This window comes from Doryrhamphus excisus, linkage group LG12 (genome assembly GCF_037039965.1).
Source record: "Doryrhamphus excisus strain RoL-2023G ecotype Guam linkage group LG12, RoL_Dexc_Guam_v1.1, whole genome shotgun sequence".
NCBI lineage: Eukaryota > Metazoa > Chordata > Actinopteri > Syngnathiformes > Syngnathidae > Doryrhamphus > Doryrhamphus excisus.
In genome coordinates this window covers 21,624,605-21,645,223 of record NC_136368.1, presented here as the reverse complement: position 1 = coordinate 21,645,223, position 20,619 = coordinate 21,624,605, and the positions used below count along the sequence as shown (strand labels likewise).

Genomic DNA, 20,619 nt, shown 5'->3' with positions numbered 1-20,619 from the left:
ACCAGCATTAACAGGTATGTTACTGCAAAATGGATAAATTGTGTCATGTTCTTTTGTTTCTTAAAAATACAAATTATTATATATATTTCTCATATCATGATGCGGATCAAAAAGATCCGCTGTGGCGACTCCGTAATCATGAAAAAGTCGAAAGAAACAAATAAATCATTGCTAACCTCGTATGTTATTGTAAAGACGTAAATAACAAGTTTGATATTTTACTCTATTTATTTTATTGTCTATTTTATTTTTTGACTGTGTCTAGTTTGCAGTTTTTTGATGTTCAATAAAATAAAGGTTGGCCTCAACCTCAGCCATATTTCACAGTTTTGGAGCGCACCGCCTTCCGGTTGGCCATAGGGTGGCGCTGTTGTCATAACTAAAATAACACACCGAAGAAGAAAGTTCAATCCGGGTACTTTGGTAACGCCAGACCATATCTTCCGGGTTCAATTGGCGCCATTCCTGGTATAGAAAAGACGCCATTCCACAGTTTGCGTCTCACTCGGCGAGTCTCAAATTGCACCTCGGCTGTGTGTATTGTGTGGTCAGGCAGAAAGACACTCCAGCCAGCCGGGGCGGCGTGGTCCCACTCCTCGTTTACAGACTTCATTATTTTGTTCTTGTTTGTTCGTTTAACAGTTTCTCCTAACTATGTCGAGCGAATCTGGATTTTCTAGCGAGGAGGTGCTGAACAGCCGCTTCCCTCTCCACCGGGCGTGCAGGGATGGAGATGTCGGCGCCTTGTGCTCCTACCTTCAAAGCACCGCCAATCCGGCTGACCTCACCGTGGAGGACACCTTCTACGGCTGGACGCCAATACACTGGGCGGCTCATTTTGGGAAGGTAGGTAAATCTGTGCAGACCCATTTTCATTTACAATTTTTTTGGACGCGTCAAACAATTTCGGCCATTTCCTGACGTCAGCTTCCTCCACGATTAGCAAAAGCCGCCATAACTGGAAGCAGACACCAGGCTATTAGTTATCGTTAACGCCGTGTGTTGCATTCATCCGCATATCTTGTATTATGTATTATTAAATAAATTGGACATTTCAGACTTGGTTATCTCGACATGCATTGACTCGACAGCCATATAACAGCTCATGCTAGCTTAATTTAAAGAACTCATAAGCCTCTGACTATCATCGTGGAAACTTTGAGTCATAAGTCCCCCTCTCTTTTACTCCCTTCTAATGAATGAATATTGTTATAAAACTAATCCGTTTAACCCTCGAAACCAGTGACCACATATGCTACCAGAAGTGGATTTAAAGAATAGAATGTGCTTATAAAGTCTAGATTTTTGACAATTATAAATTCTAGTGCAAAAAAAAGAAAATTTTTCGCTCTACCCAAATAAAATAACATACTGTTGGCATATTGATTCATGCTGCTGTTGCGATAGTTAGCTAAACTTTGCCAAATGGCTATCAAATTGCTATCATTAGCTGAAAACACACATGTAACACATGTTACATTGGGAGGAGGATGTAATATAGCTTGCAGGATATTCAGATATTGGCGCCATCTTGGCAGGCGTGTAACTCATTGCATACAGTCCCTTTTTTTGAAGTGTGAGGTGGTCAGACACAAAGCCTTCACATTCTATTGACCAGCTGATTGGAATGTTGGTCCACTTCACTTTAATGGCTGTGCAAAGTTGCTGGATTGGGCAGGAACTGGAACACGCTGTCGTATGTGCCGATCCAGAGTAACCCAAACATGTTCAGTGACATGACCAGGAGTTTCTGAAGAACAGGGATGTCACTTCAAAATGGTTTGTAAATCATCCTTTTGTCTTCTCAGTTGGAGTGTGTGATGCGCCTGGTACAGGTGGGCTGCGGGGTCAACACGGTGACCTCCAAGTTTGCGCAGACGCCTACTCACATCTCTGCATTTGGAGGCCACCCAGAGTGCTTGTTATGGCTCCTTCAAGCTGGCGCAGACATAAATAGACAGGTACGTCATTCACATTGTCAGTAGGGACCGCCAACATGGCCTCAATTTGCCCCTTATACAGTATACTGTAGTTTTCTGCTGGCGGTCGGACAACCTGAATACCAACCAAGTCCATATGACGGATGTTGAAGCAGTCTTCTTCAGCAGCTACTCATGTTTGTTTTCAGCAGTGTTGACTTACAACATTGACACCTTACAGCCTGTTGCAGAGGCTCTTGTCTCTCTCAAATATAAACATGGCCAGATGCAAGACAGCGGAGCGACCGGTCTGTCCATATTGTGAGACCCGTTGGGCACCAAGCTCTTGTATTGATCTGATTATTTATGTCTATTTTGGTTAGCAACATTCTTTTGTGTGTGTGTGTTAGAATAGTCTGAGATGATGCAATTTCATATGACACTTATTTGGTGGGGTGGAATTGTGGAATTTTTTTCTTTAAAGTGGCGATTGGGATGTTTTGTTTCTAGAAATGAGCAGAGTGTTGCAACAGCTTGAGTAAAGACTTATCCCATCAAGCGGACTTATCCCTACAGGCTACTATTATGTACTATGTGTATATTCTTCATAGTTGCAGTCTTCTATGAAAATTGAGTCACACATATTTTGCGACTCTTCTGTTGTATTTTCCATGAACAACCCCAGGCACCCAGATTATAGCCTATGCTCCACGACATGACTTAAAGAAATTAGATCAGTAGGCCACGATGACATAACACACTGTTGTCACTATGAAACACACACACAGTGCAGACCTTTTTATTTCTAATAAACGACCGTTCTCTGTACATGTGGGCTAAACATACCATCTTAAACCGGAGCATTTATTTATTTAATTTCCTGTCAGTTGAACCGGACTGCCTTCCTTGGTATTTGAACATGAGTCATCCAGGGTGTGTGTCGTTTTTTTTTCTTCTTTAACCCTCATTCCCACTAATTTTTAATGATTTACAACTGGAAATGTAGAAATGAGAATGCAGAGAGGATCTAATGTAAGTTATTTTACAATAAATGTAAGCAAGAAATACATAGGTTTGGATTTCTGGTGCTAAATTTGCCAAATAGTTTGTGTTGTGTTTTACGTGTTAAGTAGGGCCCTATAAATCCCGTTTTATTTTTTCCCAAATTCCGTTTACTTTTTCCCAAATTCCATTTTTTCCGTTTTAATTTTTTGGAATTCCATTTTTGTTTTACCTTTTACTCATTTTACCACAAAAGAATGCGTTTTAATAATGTTTATGAATGAAATGAACTTACATTCATTGAGGCGACACAATATTGCACTTTTCCTCAATACTTTACTACTGCATCATGTAACACAACATTGCACTAGGTACTTCAAATAAAAAATGTTTGAAGTGAAAACAAATGACATATTAAAAAATAATAAAGTGCTCAACCAGCCTTTTCTCTTCAAGCGAAAATATACTTGACTTTATACAAAACACAGTCAATTTTTTAACATAGAACATATTAGATGTTAGATATCACAGATGGTGACTACCACTACGTTGTATATTAGGCTGATAAATTAACATTAACTTACCAATAACGATGTTTAGCACACTGCAATCCCTAGCATCAGTGGTCTCATCCACAACAACTGAGAATTTTTTCCCCCGGATCTTCTGGAGCACAGAGGAGATGTGTTGCTCAAACACTCGGGGGAGGTGAAGTTGTCGGAGGCTGCTGGCATTTTCAGGCAGCGCTCCTCCGTTTGCAGTGCTTCACGAGAAAAGGATGTATTTTTCCCAACTTCTCCAAGGGGATGTCGGCCTCAGCACACATGCTCACAAAATCCTTGACAAAGTCTTTTCTTAAGTCCGCTGACTTGAACGAGGCAGTAACGCATGTCTGTCGGGGCTGCCTGCTAGCGTTGGCGCTATGCGTTTCTTTTTTTTTTAGGATGACTTTTGGATAACAAGTGGTCATCACATGTGTTTTTTCGCTTCCAGTCAACTGAGTGTTGACAGAAAGTACAAAATAACATGTCACCAGATACATAGAAGTCACCTGGGTACTGCTCGGCTCTGTATTTCGGCGTTAGCGTGGTATTGCGCAACTTCTTCGCAGACGGGGGGAGTGCCATGTTTGAAAAAGGGCGGTAGGCAGGTATTGTGTCACATTGATTACCGACCTCCGGGAACGATCCCCCAGGTTTATGTTCCTCTTTCTCATGAAAACAGCATTTCCGCGATATTCCGCATTCAAAATAATTTCCGTTTTTATTGTCCAATTCCGCGATTCCGCGAACGCGGAAATTATAGGGCCCTAGTTAAGTAAGTGAATGTTTGAAGTGAATTCAGGAGGTTGTCATCAGACGGCACTGAAATTTGTCATCTGGGAGGACAAATGTAGCGCAAACATGCGTTTCTATGTTTAACCCGCACTGGCCTGTTTATCTCTCAGGACTATGTGGGCGAGGCGCCCATCCACAAGGCTGCACGTGCGGGCAGTCTGGAGTGCATCAACGCTCTCTTGGTACAGGGAGCAAAAGCTGAGTAAGTCCTGCTGTCAATGTTGTGAGCTCATCATTTCTTTTCCTCTCTTCTGTCTCGCTCTCCCAACTGTGGACGTACAGTGCCTTTTCAAGGGCTCACCACCAAAACCAGAGCAGCAAAGTCGTTTATGTAGCGACGGTGAAGATTTAAACATTTTGACCCAACCTTATTAAACATGATCCTGGAGGAAATGAATCCAATCTGACAATCGTCCCTTGAGTTATCGTGGGGCTATTTGAGCATTGTATGTATATTGTATGTATAAGAAACGATGATGATCCAGTTTCCAAGGGATAAGAGAAATATGCACCCAGACTCAAACTCTTCTGCCTGTTTTGTGCCTACCCAATCTTTATGGTCGCTGCTGTAAAGTAATTTGTTTTTGCAGCAACCCGGAAATTGAGGAAGTGGAAAATAGTCCCACAGCCACTTGCAAAGGCGTGGAACAAGCAGAACTGCTTTCAGTACCACAAATGTAATACGTGCATAAAAGTCTGTCACGTTGACACAGTCATGGACTATGTCCGGCTGGCGAAATGCTGCTCCGCCCAAAGCAACAAACTCTGGACTTCAGGAGGAAAGACAATGATCCAAAAGAGAGCGAAAAGGCAAAGCCTTTCATGGAAGAGGTTGTTGTTTTGCTTCAAACAACCAGCCCGTCTCCGTTGTGGAGAACGTGGGGTCTTTTAGAAAGTATGGCAATTACCACACTAGATTGTTGATTTAGAACAGCGCTAGCAGATTCTGAATATAATGAAATACGTTTTTATTGTTTGCTTTATCAACTTGCGAAAAGCATTATCACTTCCATAATCTACAGGAAAATTGTATTTGATCGGGATGGGAAATTGAATATGCTGATCGGGACATCCCTATTGATAAACGACACCTCATATAGCAGCATATCACCACTCGGTGGCTAGTGCGAGCGCTCTCGGTGAACTCCACTATCTGGACTTCACCTTACTTGACATTTGTCTCAGTGATTTACTGTCGACTCGATTGCCTTTGTCCGAGAAGTGTCCCATTTGGTGGTGCGCCCTTGAAAAGGTGTCTCATTTTGTTTCATCTTTGAAAAATTGTTGTTTATCATTGAAACCATTCTCATCAAGTTGCCGCTTGTGTGTGCGCATGTCACCCCCAAAATATTTAATGCTTCTTTGTTTGTGTTCAGCGGGCAGTTGAGCCCGTGTAATCTGAGAGTGTGTTAACTGTTAATAAAAGTTGATAATTAACTGATATTAACAGGCCTTTTGAGCCTTTTGCTTGGCCGCAACAACAGAACACAAGGACAGCTTGATGAAAATGTTGATAAACTGTTCTTACAGTAACTTTGTAGGCCATGTTGCATGATCTCTGTTAAATCTAGAGTGTGTTGTTTTTATTTAACGTTTGTTTTTGTTAATGTCTTACATGCAGTTTTGACTAGATGACCAAATGCACATTGCGCTTCCTTAGGAAACTCTTTTACTGCCAGAGCCACGCTGCATTGTATGGAACTGCAGATATACAACATCATGGCTAGAATACCAACTATGACATTGTTTCTACTCTGGTCATTTAAGGAGCAGTTGAACTCTCTTTTAAAGAATGAGTCCTCATGTGAACACAAGCATGATCAACACAACGTGCCAAATCCCTGGCACCTTCGGACTGGGACTAGTTTTTAACTGTACTATTTGTCGCCTATTTAATGTTACATTTTTAATAAGACACTCTAAACTTAACCGTTTGCTTTCCTAAACTCAAACCAAGAATTGTCTGATTTAAAATGATTCATATTATTGTCCTGCATGTATAACAAAGATTATCCTGACCTTTCATTCATTCATTTTCTACTGCTTATCCTCACGAGGATAGAGAGTTGCGGCCATGCTGGAGCCTATTCCAGCTGTCTTCGGGCAAGAGGCCAATCACTACCTTTGTGGATGTAAACCCACGGCAAATGGTCTTTCAGTCATTCATTTTCTACCGCTCATCCTCACGAGGGTCACAGGGGGTGCTGGAGCCTATCCCAGCTGTCTTGGGGCGAGAGGCGGGGTCCACCCTGGACTGGTGGCCAGCCAATCACAGGGCACATATAGACAAACAACCATTCACACTCACATTCATACCTGTGGCCAATTAACCTAGCATGTTTTTGGAATGTGGGAGGAAACCGGAGAAAAGCCACGCATGCACGGGGAGAACATGCAAACTCCACATAGAGATGCCAGAGGGTGGGATTGAACTCGGATCTCCTGGCTGTGTGGCCTGCGTGCTAACCACTCGGCGGCCGTGCAGCCTATCCTGACCCTGTTTTTTCATAATACATTATTTGTGGCTTTTTACAATATAATTATTTCAAATGTAGTAATTAAAAACACAGAAAGCCCTTTCATCTCCTCAGTAACAGATTAAAATATCACAAATCAGAATCCTAATTTGTTATTTTCAAATGGCACATTGTGCCTTCTTAAGAAAAATGCCACGATGAATATGAACAGTGATTATTGATGTTTCAGGATGGTCTTTCTAGGGCATCTCAGCCGCAAAATATAAGCGCTAAGGCACATTTTTCAGTTTCTTTTTTCTAAAAATGATTTGACATGCAGTTTCATACTTTGCAACCTGCTCTGCGGCTAGTTGTTTCGCTGACATTTGGCCTTCAGAGACCCAAATCCACCAGGGAGCATTCGGATGTACTGATTGACACGTCAGAGAAAATTATCAACTTTTCCATTTATGTAACTCTTCTTCTCCTTATTATTGTTATTATAACATATTGGAAACAGTTTTTGATTTGGAAAGCAGTACTTATTTTATTAACACCAAAATAAACTTGCCAACTTTTATGCCTTGGTTCTGATGGATGTTATTTTTTATTGAATAGAAACCAAGTTAATGTCTGTTGTTACCCGCGTTCAAAATTGTACTTTTTGTCATCCATGACACCCCAGTTGGCTTGGCCTCCCCCAAAGTACTAAAACTAAATTCATTTGCTCAATGTTCCAATTCTTGGCAATGTGCATTTGGTTATGACCTGATGAGTAAATGTATACGTGATGAAAATGATGTTATTTTTTTCCCTCCCCTTTAGATCACTTTAGTCTATGTTGTTGTTATTGTTATTATGAAGTTTATTATTTAAAGTAATGGATAATGTAGTTGGGCACAAACTAAGGCAAGGAAGTTAGTTGGGAATGAGGCTCATGACAATTTAACATCCATAACAATAATAATAATAATACATCCAATTGTTACACTAATTTTCACTATAAAACGTCCTTGACAAACACTAACATGTCTTAAAACTGCACCAAAACGCACCCATTTAACACTAGCATCGTAAAGCGTAATGGTAAGCATCCAATTTTAGGCTTGTTCCAATATCCCAGCACTTCTACATGACAAATTCTCTCTAACTTATTGAATGCACCTTTTCGTCGTACCTGCGACTGGTCCATCAGTATGTCCCAAGAAGTGAGCAGAAAGGGAGCTACACAGATGTTCAGCGTAAGTCACACCCGTTATCGTCTCGGGACATTTCAGGGATTAACATACATGTGGGAGAAAGCCAGAATGTCTGCGATGTCTGCAATGTCTGAGAATGTTCAAACTCTACAGGCCTAGCAGACCTGGACCGTAGCAATACCGGACCCTGGAACCTTTTACCACATTTGTGTTCTTACGCTCCAGATTCCACTTGGAGACCCTGATTTTTGACATGAGAGAGAAACTGGTCTTACATTCACACTGGTGTTCCTTGGACTTCACCTTCCAGATACACTCCTTTTGACTGATCTGTGCTGTATAGTACAACATTGCATACAAATCAAATAGGCCCCATAAAGCTATCAAACTATGGTAAATATTATTTGCAATGCATTTTATTAATGAAACAGCCAGGTTTGTGTGTTTACCGTGTTTGCTAAATTATTATAAATCAATTTAATTGCAAAATTGTTAAACTATAACAAAATGTAATTTTAGATTTCAAATATACATTGGACTAGCCAAAACATCTAAGTCACATTTGTAAGCTTAGATGCTAAAGTAGCATATTACGAATAAATACTGTTTGTTGTTAGTTGAATTTGTCATGAGCCTCGGGAAGGGTAAAAGCGGCCCGTTAGCAAGCTGTCAGGAGGCAGGACATGTTGGGAAGCTGCAGTCAAGGACGAGAGCAGACACTAATGTAAGACGCAGCTGAGCTTAGCGCCATGTACTGACCCATTAACTGTCTAATGGTAACAATCATCCTGTTGCAATGGTTATTTATTCACTGTCATGTCACTGTGCCAAGAAATGTCTTTCATATTGTTCTGTCACAGTCTATTAACCTGATACAATCTCCTAGTCTTTCTTTCTTGACCTCTAATCTTTGTCACCTTTTCCTTCATGAAAGTGACAATAAGTTACCCTAAGAAAAGAAAAAAAGAGAAAAGTTTACTGACCTGCTGAAACAAAACCGTACGTCTCAATTGTTTTGCAGCCATTGAGTTGGAAATGACTTGGTTTTTTCAAGTAATCCTAGAAAAGGGGGAGCATAGACACTGCTGAGTCTGCCCCGTTCCCTGGGATAGCCGCACTGTTGTGGCATTGAGTGTTCTCACTATCGCTTCCTATCTACACACTGGCAAACTGTTGAGGTATTTCTTGCGGTGATTGGTTTTAATGCTAGGTTTTTTTGTCAATGAATCACTTGAACTTGACCTTTTTAGACCTGCATGCTTTGCTTATTATCCATGTATCTAGAGTATTTTTTTTTTACTTTTAGCCTGAGATTTATTTATCTGTTAAATGTTATTTTGTCAACTAACCATAGGATCCCTTTTATATGGACAGGTTTAATCACATGAGTCCCATGTCAAAGCAGTAGCATGACAATAGGCTGCCTTTGGGAGGTTAGACCATTTAGTTAGAGAACATTTATGTGCCTAGAACTGAAAAGCAAAGCATACCAGGCATTTAAAAAGAATTAACGCTTCCTTGTTTTTCAAAGAAATTCAAACCAAAGTAATTCAATGATGCTCACTGGAGATGTCACGTCTCACCAAAGGAATACCTTGAGTGGTTTTTCATTTTATTTTTCTGTTTTAAATCATTTCAAGTTGTTGTGAATGCATGCACTGATTTTTACTTTCAATTAAAGTCAGTGAACATCAAATTGATTTCAGTCTATACCATTAGTGCCATAGCTATCATGGAGAACCTTGCACATACAGATCATTTTTGTCTGGCAGAACACTCCATGTTTTTTTTGTTTTTTTTTTTTTACATTGAAAATGTCAAATCTGTGCAGGTGCCCATTTATAAATAAACAGAAGTGCTCTCTTCCTTGTAGGGAGCGGTGTGTTTAAAGTCACTCTGCTGGAATTTAGTCCTGGAACCGAGAAGAGGACAGAATAATTGTGCCAGGTTATTCACAGTGATAGGGATAGGGCTGGTTCCACAATGTTACTATAGGCCTTTATGGTGTGCTCACAAGCACAACCTCCTATAAAGGCTCTATTCCTTTGAGAGTGAGACAAGTGCATCAACCTGACCATAAAACTGCCTTCAAATGCAAATGATTTGATTTGATCAACGTGTTGGAAGCGTTAATTTGAAAATGGGGGCGGGTGATGTGCAACAATGTGATTTTTATTTATTTACTTTTGATTGTCCAAAATAAGTTTCATGTACTGATGTTTCTGAAAGGTTTTATGACACCCAAAGAGAAAAAAACCAAATAAGAGCAAGCGGTGTAGTTGTGCTGGAAGTGGTCACATATTGTGGAAGCCGGAGCCACTTGGTCACAGTAAAACAACAAACCTTCTGACCCAAACGTACTTTTGCAGTGATATCTCATCCATGTCAGGGGCGTCCTCCATAGTCGTTCGCAACACAAGCACCATCCGGGGTGGTTTCCAGAGCTTTCATTTAGTTGACAAAGACTTTGCTGTTTGCGTGGAGAACAAATGAACCTCCGCACGGAACAAATGCGGTATTGTTTTGTAAATGGAGGAAATACCGCTCATTAATCTGGATTTGCCTCACGGTAAAATATTTAGTCCATTAAGCGAGAAAGCATCACTGCTAGAATAACATAATGGAACATAGTCTTGGGATGAGTTCATAATATTGATAGATGATGGGTTTTACTGCCAAGTGACATCGATTCCACAAAAGGTGCTGATCCAGCTACAAGAACTGTTTGCTCGCTCATTATTGCACACAAAGTCTGCTGCAAAGAGGCGTGATTAACACAACAATCCACAAAGCCACACTTGTTTGCATCCATCACTCTTCAACCAAGGACGAAGACTTTATCTTCAGGGTCCAAACATTCCAGAGAAGACTTGAACATGAAGGTGCTTGAACATCACCCAACTTTGTGTCCTTGTTTTATTGCCTTACATGGACTTATGGACCCAGAAAACCAATCTTTCTTGGACTTCACTGGAAGGAATTCTGAAGTCCTGCTTTGGCCACATGCCATTCTTAGCTACTTTACCATCGGCGTTTTCTTCCGGCCATGCGGCCATTTTACCTTACAGACTGACTTGAAATGCTTCAAACACTCGGAACTTCTTGCCGCTTCCAGTTGGACTTTGAGATGTCCTTTCATGCTCCACTTCTTCTGTGGCATGCCTTCTTGCATTCGGAGAGCTCAATCGATACAAATGTTTCTTGTGACACAGTCTGTTTTCTTGTATCTGGTCCTGGCAGGTACAAGATAAATAACTGCATAACTTGCGTTTGTCTTAATCCCGTCTCTCTCCCAGCAGACTCTTTTTACTATTAACAATCATTCATTCATTAGAAACGATGATGCAAACGATCCAAAAGGGATCCGTCATCATCTGTCACGATGATGACAAAGGCAATTCCGTTCATCGTTGTACGTGTCTTGTTTGTGAGCTTGCCTGGTGAGTTGGTGTGAATGTGTGAGTGCGTGTCCTGTTGGTTTTCTTTTTGTGCTCAAGCAAACCTGCAGTACGTCCCTCTGACACTCAACTTTTCCCATTGGTGCAGTGTGAGGAATGCCAGTGGGCTGACCGCTGCCGACCTGGCCCATGCCCAAGGATTCCGGGAGTGCGCTGAGCTTCTCTCCAATGCCCAGAACTTCCAACAAAACATGGCTCAGTTCCATAACGGGGCCTTTCTCAGTGGCATCACCCAGAATGGGGGCCACACTCACCCCACTATCCAGGGTCGCAGCTTCTTGAACGGCCTACCCAACAGAAAGAGGTCATTCGATGGGCAGGAAGTCAATCCGGTGAAGAAGGCGAGACCTAACGGTGAGCTATTTGGGCTGGATAAGTATGTCACATGCATTGTGTAGCAGATGAACTAACCAACTAACTTCTTTAAATACATCTCCCCAATACCTTATGTTTGTATTTTACTTCATTTTGCCATTTGTATGCTTGAAAACACTTAGTTTAGGCATAAAATATGTACAAAAATGCACCCATCAAAAGCCCTAAACATGCTTATGAGGGTTGTGTCAGGAAGGGCATCTGACGTAAAATTTAGCCAAATCAACAACACGACTTGCATACTGGATCGGTCGAGGCCCGGGTTAACAACGTCTCGTAGCTGTTCACCTACAGGGTGCCGGTGGAAAATGGACTGTTGGTCAAAGAAGGAGAGGAGGAAGATGTGCCCGTAAGAAGAGAGAGAAGAGGAGCGCCAAGAACCTAGAACTTAGATTAGGGACTTTGAATGCTGGAACTATGACAGGAGAAGGTAGAGAGTTTGTTGACATGATGCAGAGGAGGAATGTAGACATACTGTGTGTCCAGGAGACCAGGTGGAAAGGTAGCAAGGCTAGAAGTTTAGGAGCAGGGTTCAAGTTGTTCTATCATGGTGTAGATGGGAAGAGAGGGAGAGGAGGAGTTGGTTAAGAATGTCCTGGAGGTAAAAAGTGTGTCGAATAGGGTGGGTCTCGAGCTGTTGAATGTTGTTAGTGGGTATGCCCCACAAAACTGCGGTGAAACCAATGTTTTTTGGCCGACTGAGGAAAAGATGGGAAGCAGAACTGGAGGTAGCAGAGATGTGGATGGTGAGGTTCTCATTGGGAGTGACCAGGATGGATAGGATCAGGAACTAATCCATCAGATGGACATTACGTGTTAGAGGCCTTTGTTGAAGTCCTAGAGGCCAGACTGAGATGGTTGGGACATGTCCAGAGGAGAGATTGTGAATATATTGGTAAAGGGTGCTGCCAGGTAGGAGGCGTAGAGGAAGACCAAAGAGAAGGCTCATGGATGTAGTGAAGGAGCACATGAGGGTAGTTGGTGTGAGAGACAGATGGAGGCGGTTGATTGGCTGTGACCCCTGAAGGGAAAAGAAGACGGAGGCATACAGTTCATACTATTGTACTTACAAAGTTCCCAAGTCAAATAGTTTTAGAAATGCTCATCCCCACAATAGCTACGGCTGCACGATATGAGATCCAATGCAAGAGCTGTATCAAAAATTGTTTTGTAGAAAGATAATACACAGTTCTTAGTCATTTGAACCATGTCTTTATGATTGGGTGCTTTGTACTTAGAAGAGTTGCTAATGTCTTGTAGGTCTGGGCATGCCACTTGAGATGCAGAATGGACACGGGCCACTGGGTGGTGCTGGAGACGCCCAGATGGAGAGCATGGCTGTAGAGTTGGCGTCTACTGTAACCTCAGGTGGGCCGGGACCCTTTGCGTTAGGGCTGAATGGGGTGGCACCAGCAGAGCACGGGCCGGGGCCCATGGATCAATATGACAGGTCCAGCCCTGCTACCAAAGAGATGGAGGTCTTCACTGTGGCATCCATGCAGACGCCTTGTCGCTGCACCAACTCTTATGCTTATTTGTAGGGGGGTGGTGTGTGTGTGTGTTTGTGTGTTTGTGTGTGTGTGCGCGTTGCTGGCACACTCCAAATATTACCATTTGTCTTGTATATATTTAGCTAATCAAGCTGTTTGTTGTATGCACAAAGGCAGCGTGCAGCAGTGGGCATGTCCTGTATGTATGTGTGGCTTTTCTACGTTTCCATGATTCCAATCATACGGCGGAAACGAATACGTTGTCGTAAATTATATTTAAGGCATTTATCTAATTATAATGCTAATTTTCTTAGCTTCTTTGTTAAAACAAGACTTATTTTGCACAATTTTATAGGACATTTTCATAGAATATAGAATTATTTGTATGTCCCTGTGTCGTGATGCCAATTGTCATCAAAGAGAGTACTGGTCTCATCTTCACGATTCCAATGTAGATGTGTATTGCTTCACATGTCAATGTTCTTATAAATGCATCTCAGTAGCTTCTGTTTGTGTTGATGACTAATTTGGAAAATGTTGGGAAACTTGGCCATGTTTAATAAGATAATACCCATGTGATGAAAAAAGTTCTTTTGGAATTGTGCCCCTTTTGCTAAATATAATAATCCTCAACTATTCTTCCTTTTATAAAGTCCTCCGAAGGCCACACTAAATTTATGCTAAAATGTTTATGCATATGTTATGCGCATCTTGTGGGGGCACAGTTTTTGAACAGTTCCTCTTGAGGTTTTACCATATTGACCCAAATATATGACGATGCCTCTTTTTTGAGACTCATTTTTTGACAGTTTTTTTTAAATCCGATTGTCATGTCAGTGATACAACCAAATTTAAGCAAAAGATGCGTCACGAGTGACTCAACAATTACTTTGTCACCATTTTCTTCAAATTAGCACCTTGTAAACTTTTACAAAACTGCTGCTGTCTCTCTCCAAGTCGCCGTGGGTGACAGGAAGAAAGGCTCTGACTCTCATACTGTCATATTCGGTGAGACACACAAGCACCAGACTTGAACAAGCCTTTATTTCAAGCTTGAATGGTCTCCAAACATGGGCTACTCTTGTGGCCCTAACCCGAAACACAACTCTGAACCCCCAATGTCACTTCCTGTCCACTTCCCACCAGAACACATTTACAGCAACACGCATAGCATGACACGAGTCTTATTTGTGTCTTATGTAGCTTATTTTGTATTGTATCTACTATCTTGTGCAATGCGAATGTAAAGGGGATATAGGGGTGTTATTTCACGTCTAGAGGGCTCTAATAATAACTGGTTTTAGAAGGTCGTCAACAGGCTTTCTATGGCCTACAAATATATTCCAATTAAAACTAAAGAATCTTACTCTGTGGAAATTCAAACCAATTAACAGCGATAAACGAGCGATTACTACATCTCTAAACCCCTTGAATGTCCAACTCCTGATGTAGATTTAGCTCTCCTTTTTATGAAAACATGAGCACTGCTCGTAGTTGATGCAGTTCAATAATTAACCAATGCCTGATTCCCAACGTGAATGTAGTGCATGAGGTATGAATCATTTCTAATGGTGGGAGAGGCTTTTAATGTGTATTTTACATGTGTGTTCATTTGGACTTCTGTGCTTTTTTTAAAGCTTATGTACATATGGTGGAGATTTACTGTGCTAGCATAAGCGACACATGAGGAAGGCACTTTCATTATCATTTGGTAGCGCAGCTCGAGAAGTATACTTGGATCTCGACATCTTTTTGCCTTATGACTTGAGCATAGTTGAACAGTCACCAATTGTACTGACATTTTTTTTCATATGTGTTCAAGTTTTTACTGTGTGTCATTGTTGGAGTGCTGAGAAGATTAATGATGTTAAATCATTAAATGTTGATCAATTTTATGCATCTTATTGACTTTTTCCTCTTGCTGTCTCCTTTGACACGTAATGGTATCTCTTAAAGTTATGACTTCATTCACGTAATATTACAAGCTTTTTCTCGTCAATTTACAACTTTATTCTCCAATTTATGACTTTATTCTCGTCATAATACAAGATTTCTCCTAAATGTGCTACTTTATTCTGGCAATATTATGTTTTTTTTGTGAGCCTAAGACTTTATTCTTATGAATTAACTACTTTAATTTACAAGTTTATGCTCACAATATTACAAGTTTTTTCTTGGAAATGTACTACTTAATTCTCACAATACTACAAAATGTTTTTCTCGTAAATTTATGACTTGATTTTCTATTACAAATTTTTTTCTTGTAATTTTCTCAGAAATGCACTCATTTATTCTTGTCAATTTTCAACTTTATTCTCAAATGTCCGACTTGATTCTTGTATTATTTCAAGTTTCAAACTTTATTTTTGTAAATTGATGGCTTTACTGTCAATAAGTTTTTTTCCTTGTAAATTTAGGACTTAATTCTTGTACATTTACCTTATTCTTGTAATACAGGTTTCTTTCTAAAACTTACTACTTCAATCTTGCAGTATTCAGAGTTTTATTTTCTCGTAAATTCACAACTTTATTCTTGTAAATCTTTTTGATTTGAAATCTCAGATTATTTTCCTCAATGTGGCCCTAATACTTTGTTGTATATTTGATCCTGCATCGGCATTATGCCGTCAACGCTTTGAACTGGAGTAAAGTAGTTCACTGTGTCATGCAGTGCACCAACCAGGAGGATGTGACCTATTTAAAGGAGGGACTGGGGGGGGGGTCAGGACTTGTAGGCATCATGTAAAGTTCTGCAACGTCTTTCACAATTTATTGATCCATCTTGTGTAAAGTGTAGAAGCCCCATTACAAAAGACTTGACCTAGCTATTTTTAATTTTTATTCCAGCTTCCAGGTCACCTCGGGAATTGGGTCTAGAAATGATTTATATGCTCATGACTCTTTCTCCTCCTCCATCCCCTCCCCTCCCTGTGGGATTCTCTTCAGTCGGTCAGTGTCAGCCACAGCTTGCTTTTGGGTGCGATCCAGCTGAAGAAAATCTGCATGACCCACGCACCTACGGCAAGGACTCACCTGAGATGAGCCAAGTGGAGCACCAGAAGTGCGTGACTGCAGAGCAGTTGTACGACCACGCTCTCTTCAGCACCATGCTCCTCTACCACGGAGCCTAAAGTTACACTTTCAACTCGCACAAGCCTTCATTTGCCTTAAAGATAGTGACTATTTCAGCTTGTAAAGGGCAGGCCCAGTGTGTTTATTTTTTGTAAGTAATTGAAGGTGTAGGATCCTAAATTGTGTTGTTAAAGCGATTGTTTATGTTGTGTAAAATAACCTTATATCTTGAAAGTATTTTTCATTAAAGCACTGCCGACGTCTTTATCTGTACAAACTTATGTTACCAGAATAAAATCAAGAAAATGTGCAAAAATAAGACTTTCTTCGCATTTCCACGTTATGCTTACATTGATAACAGATTTTTTTCCATGCATTGTGACTTTTGACTTTCTTCTAATACAAATGTGTTATAGGTATGTCACACATTATTAGGACTGTAAAATTAAAACCAAATACTAACCATAACTTTTTTCTTGCAATTTTTATTTTTACTTTTTTCTTATGCTGTTTTTTTTTATTACCTCGGTTTACGGCTTGATTTCAGCTTTGTCTTGATAATTGCCAACTTTTCTGATAATATTACCATTTAATGTATCCACGTTTCTGTATGTGGCATTCGGTGGAAAAAGTGTGGTATACAGCCAACTGGGTTAAGAGATTTTGCGTGCAGTATCTCTTTAAACAAGCGAATGGGGCTGGAATAAGGGGCGGGCCGTTGCTCACGTGTTCGATGCCGGCTGAGTCGGTGCTGAGAGGCTGGTCACCTGTCAGGAACAGACCGACCTTCACCACCACTACAGCACAAACAGTATGTCATTGCGGCCACGCCCCGTCACGCGACACTACATTTGGATGAGGGGAGCACAAACAATATACATTTACACAATAGCCCACAGTTGTGTATTGTGGAGGGAGAAATTGTAAAAATAATAAATACTGTACTACATATACGTAAGGATATATTTATCTAATCAAGGGCGACTGTTTAACTGCTAGTCATGTATTTATAATTTCTATCTTCAACCCCCTCTGTTCTGTCGCAAGTGGTATCATCCACTTAAAGGCGCTAGGGCTTGCCAAACGGGATTAACCAGAGCACGAAGGCAACGTTAACCGTGGGACAACTGGGATGTTATTAGACAAATACTAGTGGTATAAATACAACCAATACACCAAATAACCTGATAAGTACATCGTCAAACTTAGGCCATGTCCACACCGGCTAGAAGGAGACTCATGAGAGATTTTAAACGGTGAGTTGCTCGGCTAACATCAAGACAAGCTAGCAGAATAGCTCGTCGCGAGTTAGTGTCACCGGGCTGTTTTCACATTATTCATATAAAAGGTACTAAAATGAGATGATTAATACGAACGATACACTATATGTCTGGTTAGAGACATGTCAGTCAAAGTAAGTTTTCTAAACCGCACTAGTATGAAACACGTCAGCCGCCCGCTTGTTTCCGTAGCTAGCATTTATTAGCAATGGAGTAGGCGACTGTTTGATTAGTCTTGAATTTAATGCAGTATTCTTATCTCTTACCCAATACCTGTTCTGTTAAATGTCCGTAAGTGTTTGGTAAGTTTAAAAAAGTGAGCATGGCGGAAACCAGTGTGTCCGGTCCGGTGCTGTCGTGGACCACTTTGCTTCGTGTTAATACTAACTTTTTCTTTCATTTACAGGCAAATAAGCCTCTAGTAAAATCGTTTTTTTCTTAATTATGTCTACGTTAACCTTCAAATGCACCAACTGCATGATTAAACAGCCCCTAACTGCTCAAAAGGTCTGTAAATGTGTTAAAATGTCTTAATATGAAACGTTGTTTTCATAATGTAGGCTACAAGAAGACCCCCCTGCTGGTGTCAGTGGAGCCCCATCTGAAAACAACATTATGGTGTGGAATGCCGTCATTTTCGGGTAAGCCATATTGTGCAACAGGCAATTACAAATCTGAAACGTTGACATTGTCAATACACTAACTCTCCTATTTGTGCCTCAGCCCTGAAGGAACTCCGTTTGAAGACGGTAGGTGTTTTATTTTCATGATTTATCACGGTCTCTTGGCTGCACGGTGGTTTGCATTCAGTCTGGGTTCGGCTTTCTGCCATGCGAAGTTCTCCCCGTGCATTCTAACAGTCGTGCTCGTTAGATTCATTGGAACACCGAATTATCCATCAGTGTGAACGTGTGGCCTGATAATGTCTATTGATTAGTAATTATTGATCTGTGTTTTGCTTGCAGGTACATTTAAACTCATTGTCGAGTTCACAGAAGAATACCCGAACAAGCCTCCCACAGTACGATTTGTGTCAAAGATGTTTCATCCCAACGGTAGGACTCTTGACTGTATAGTGCTCATCCTGTATCTGCACTGAAAAGAAGTAAACGGTAAAGAAAACGGAGTAGAAATATTGCAAGAATGGATTGATAGTGTTTATTGTATTTTAAGGAGAAAACATGTCCATTGTATGGGAATAAAGTGGTAATATTACAAGAAAAGGTTGCGGCTCTTGAGAAAATCCAGTGGAACCTTGGTTAGCGTCATTAAGCCAACACCAGCTGTCCTTCCCATATTTACCCGGGTCATTGAGAGGTGGTGAAGAAGTAAACTTCCCAACTTGAATGGAATAGTCCATGTAAATATCCTCTGTGAATGATTTTTGTTTTAATTTCCATCATCCCTGGAAGCAGACCTATTATCTTTGTGTTTTAGGAAGAACAAGAATATCACACACATCAGCTTTGAGATTGGAAAAGAGTTATGGACATTATTCCCTCATTTCTGATATGTTGCAGACCAAAACAATAACAATAACCCAAAAGCATTTCATTGGAGGACAAGTGACATAGAAAATGGATGAATAGATGGTGCTCTCCTGCAATGTATCATGAGAAAACATTTTCTCCTATGTCAACTTGTATTAGTGCATGTTTGTATATTTCTTATGTATACCTTTTGAGTGTTAAGTTGCTGTGTTATTTGACATAGTGGGTTATATTGAGCGGCACAGTATAGTAGTAGGAGCTCCGAACTTTGCCCTTGTAATTTTATTATACCATATTATTTTCTCTTTAGTGTGATCTAATACCCCTGAATATGATGTAGGAAAAGTAATTGTGTTTCCTTGTTTGTTTGTGCAGTCTATGCAGATGGTAGTATTTGTCTGGACATCCTGCAGAATCGTTGGAGTCCTACTTATGACGTGTCTTCTATTCTTACCTCCATCCAGGTAAGATCGTTTTGTAAGTGAAATACCTGCTTTGGTCGGTTAAAAAAAAAGATCATTTTCCTTGCGCCTTCCTAGTCTTTGCTGGATGAACCCAACCCCAACAGTCCGGCCAACAGCCAGGCTGCTCAGCTGTACCAGGAGAACAAGCGTGAGTACGAGAAGAGGGTGTCCGCCATCGTAGAGAGAAGCTGGCGAGACAGTTGACCTGGCTGACCTCGTCCAGTTAAAGCGGTGTGTGTGTGTACGTGTGTGTGTGTGTCTGTGGGTGGGCAAGCAAGCTCAAGTTAGCCTCTTAATCTCCTTACCTTTTTTTTTTTTTTTTTTTTAAGATTTTATGCACTTTACCTTCCACTTCCCTTCATAGATTTGCCTGCCAAGAGGGAATCTGGTTTTATATCTATCATTCTAGCCCTAAATCTTGCCTTGTTTGTGGACTCCAGCTTTACTTTACTTGCTTAAGGTCTCGGGTGGTAATGTTCCCCCACCTTCTGAGCATCGTGGACTCCAAAAATTGTTACACCATGTTTTACGCATGCACGACAGATTGAACATCCATACCTCCTCCCTCTTAAAATACTCGTGTGTGTATATAAGAAATCTGCATCTGAATATATGTACAGATTTTGCACTGGATGTCTCCCATGTCATTTTTCCCCCAGCACTTGTAAAAAGGACCCATAGGCACATTTTATACATTTGACCAAAAATAGACACACTGCTCTTCTGGTGTCGTGTTGAGATGCCTAAATTTAGACTCGAAACAATCCCACGTTGCATCATTACGTAACATTTTACCATCACCCTTTAGAGGTGTCAGAAGGGGTACAGTAGTTTTGTGGCGGTTGAGTTGTGAGGACGGGGGGGGGGGGGTTCATGTGTGTTGATGCCACATGCTAGTAGTATTCAGTAGGTAAATACAGTATACTTCACTACAGTATATACAAGAGAGAATACATTTTTCTCAATTTTGAATGCCAGCTAACATTAAAATTAATTAAAAAAAATAAAGTGCCGCACCACTGGGTGGACAAAAACAAGTTACAAAAAATGGCCTGTAGTCCAAATCGTACTGTAAAG

General features: G+C 40.8%; 2 protein-coding genes across 3 annotated transcripts; both read left to right on the top strand.

The window, feature by feature from the left end:
• Nucleotides 1–473: 473 nt before the first annotated feature.
• Nucleotides 474–16,627, top strand: ankrd10b (ankyrin repeat domain 10b). 2 transcript variants are annotated; one of them, XM_078795121.1, is made up of 6 exons: nt 482–846; nt 1,809–1,961; nt 4,369–4,460; nt 11,460–11,725; nt 13,007–13,114; nt 16,183–16,627. In XM_078795121.1, exons 1-6 carry the CDS (start codon nt 655–657, stop codon nt 16,365–16,367), a joined length of 996 nt encoding a protein of 331 aa, XP_078651247.1. In that variant the 5' UTR covers nt 482–654; the 3' UTR covers nt 16,368–16,627. The 2 variants fall into 2 exon arrangements, with proteins under 2 accessions (XP_078651248.1, XP_078651247.1); XM_078795122.1 differs by lacking the exon at nt 13,007–13,114 and having other exon boundaries at nt 474–846.
• A 740-nt stretch (nt 16,628–17,367) lies between these two features.
• On the top strand, nt 17,368–20,378 carry ube2al (ubiquitin conjugating enzyme E2 A, like). Its single transcript, XM_058082526.2, has 6 exons — nt 17,368–17,564; nt 18,149–18,229; nt 18,312–18,337; nt 18,554–18,643; nt 19,454–19,542; nt 19,618–20,378. Exons 1-6 carry the CDS (start codon nt 17,521–17,523, stop codon nt 19,744–19,746), a joined length of 459 nt encoding a protein of 152 aa, XP_057938509.1. The 5' UTR covers nt 17,368–17,520; the 3' UTR covers nt 19,747–20,378.
• Nucleotides 20,379–20,619: the final 241 nt, after the last annotated feature.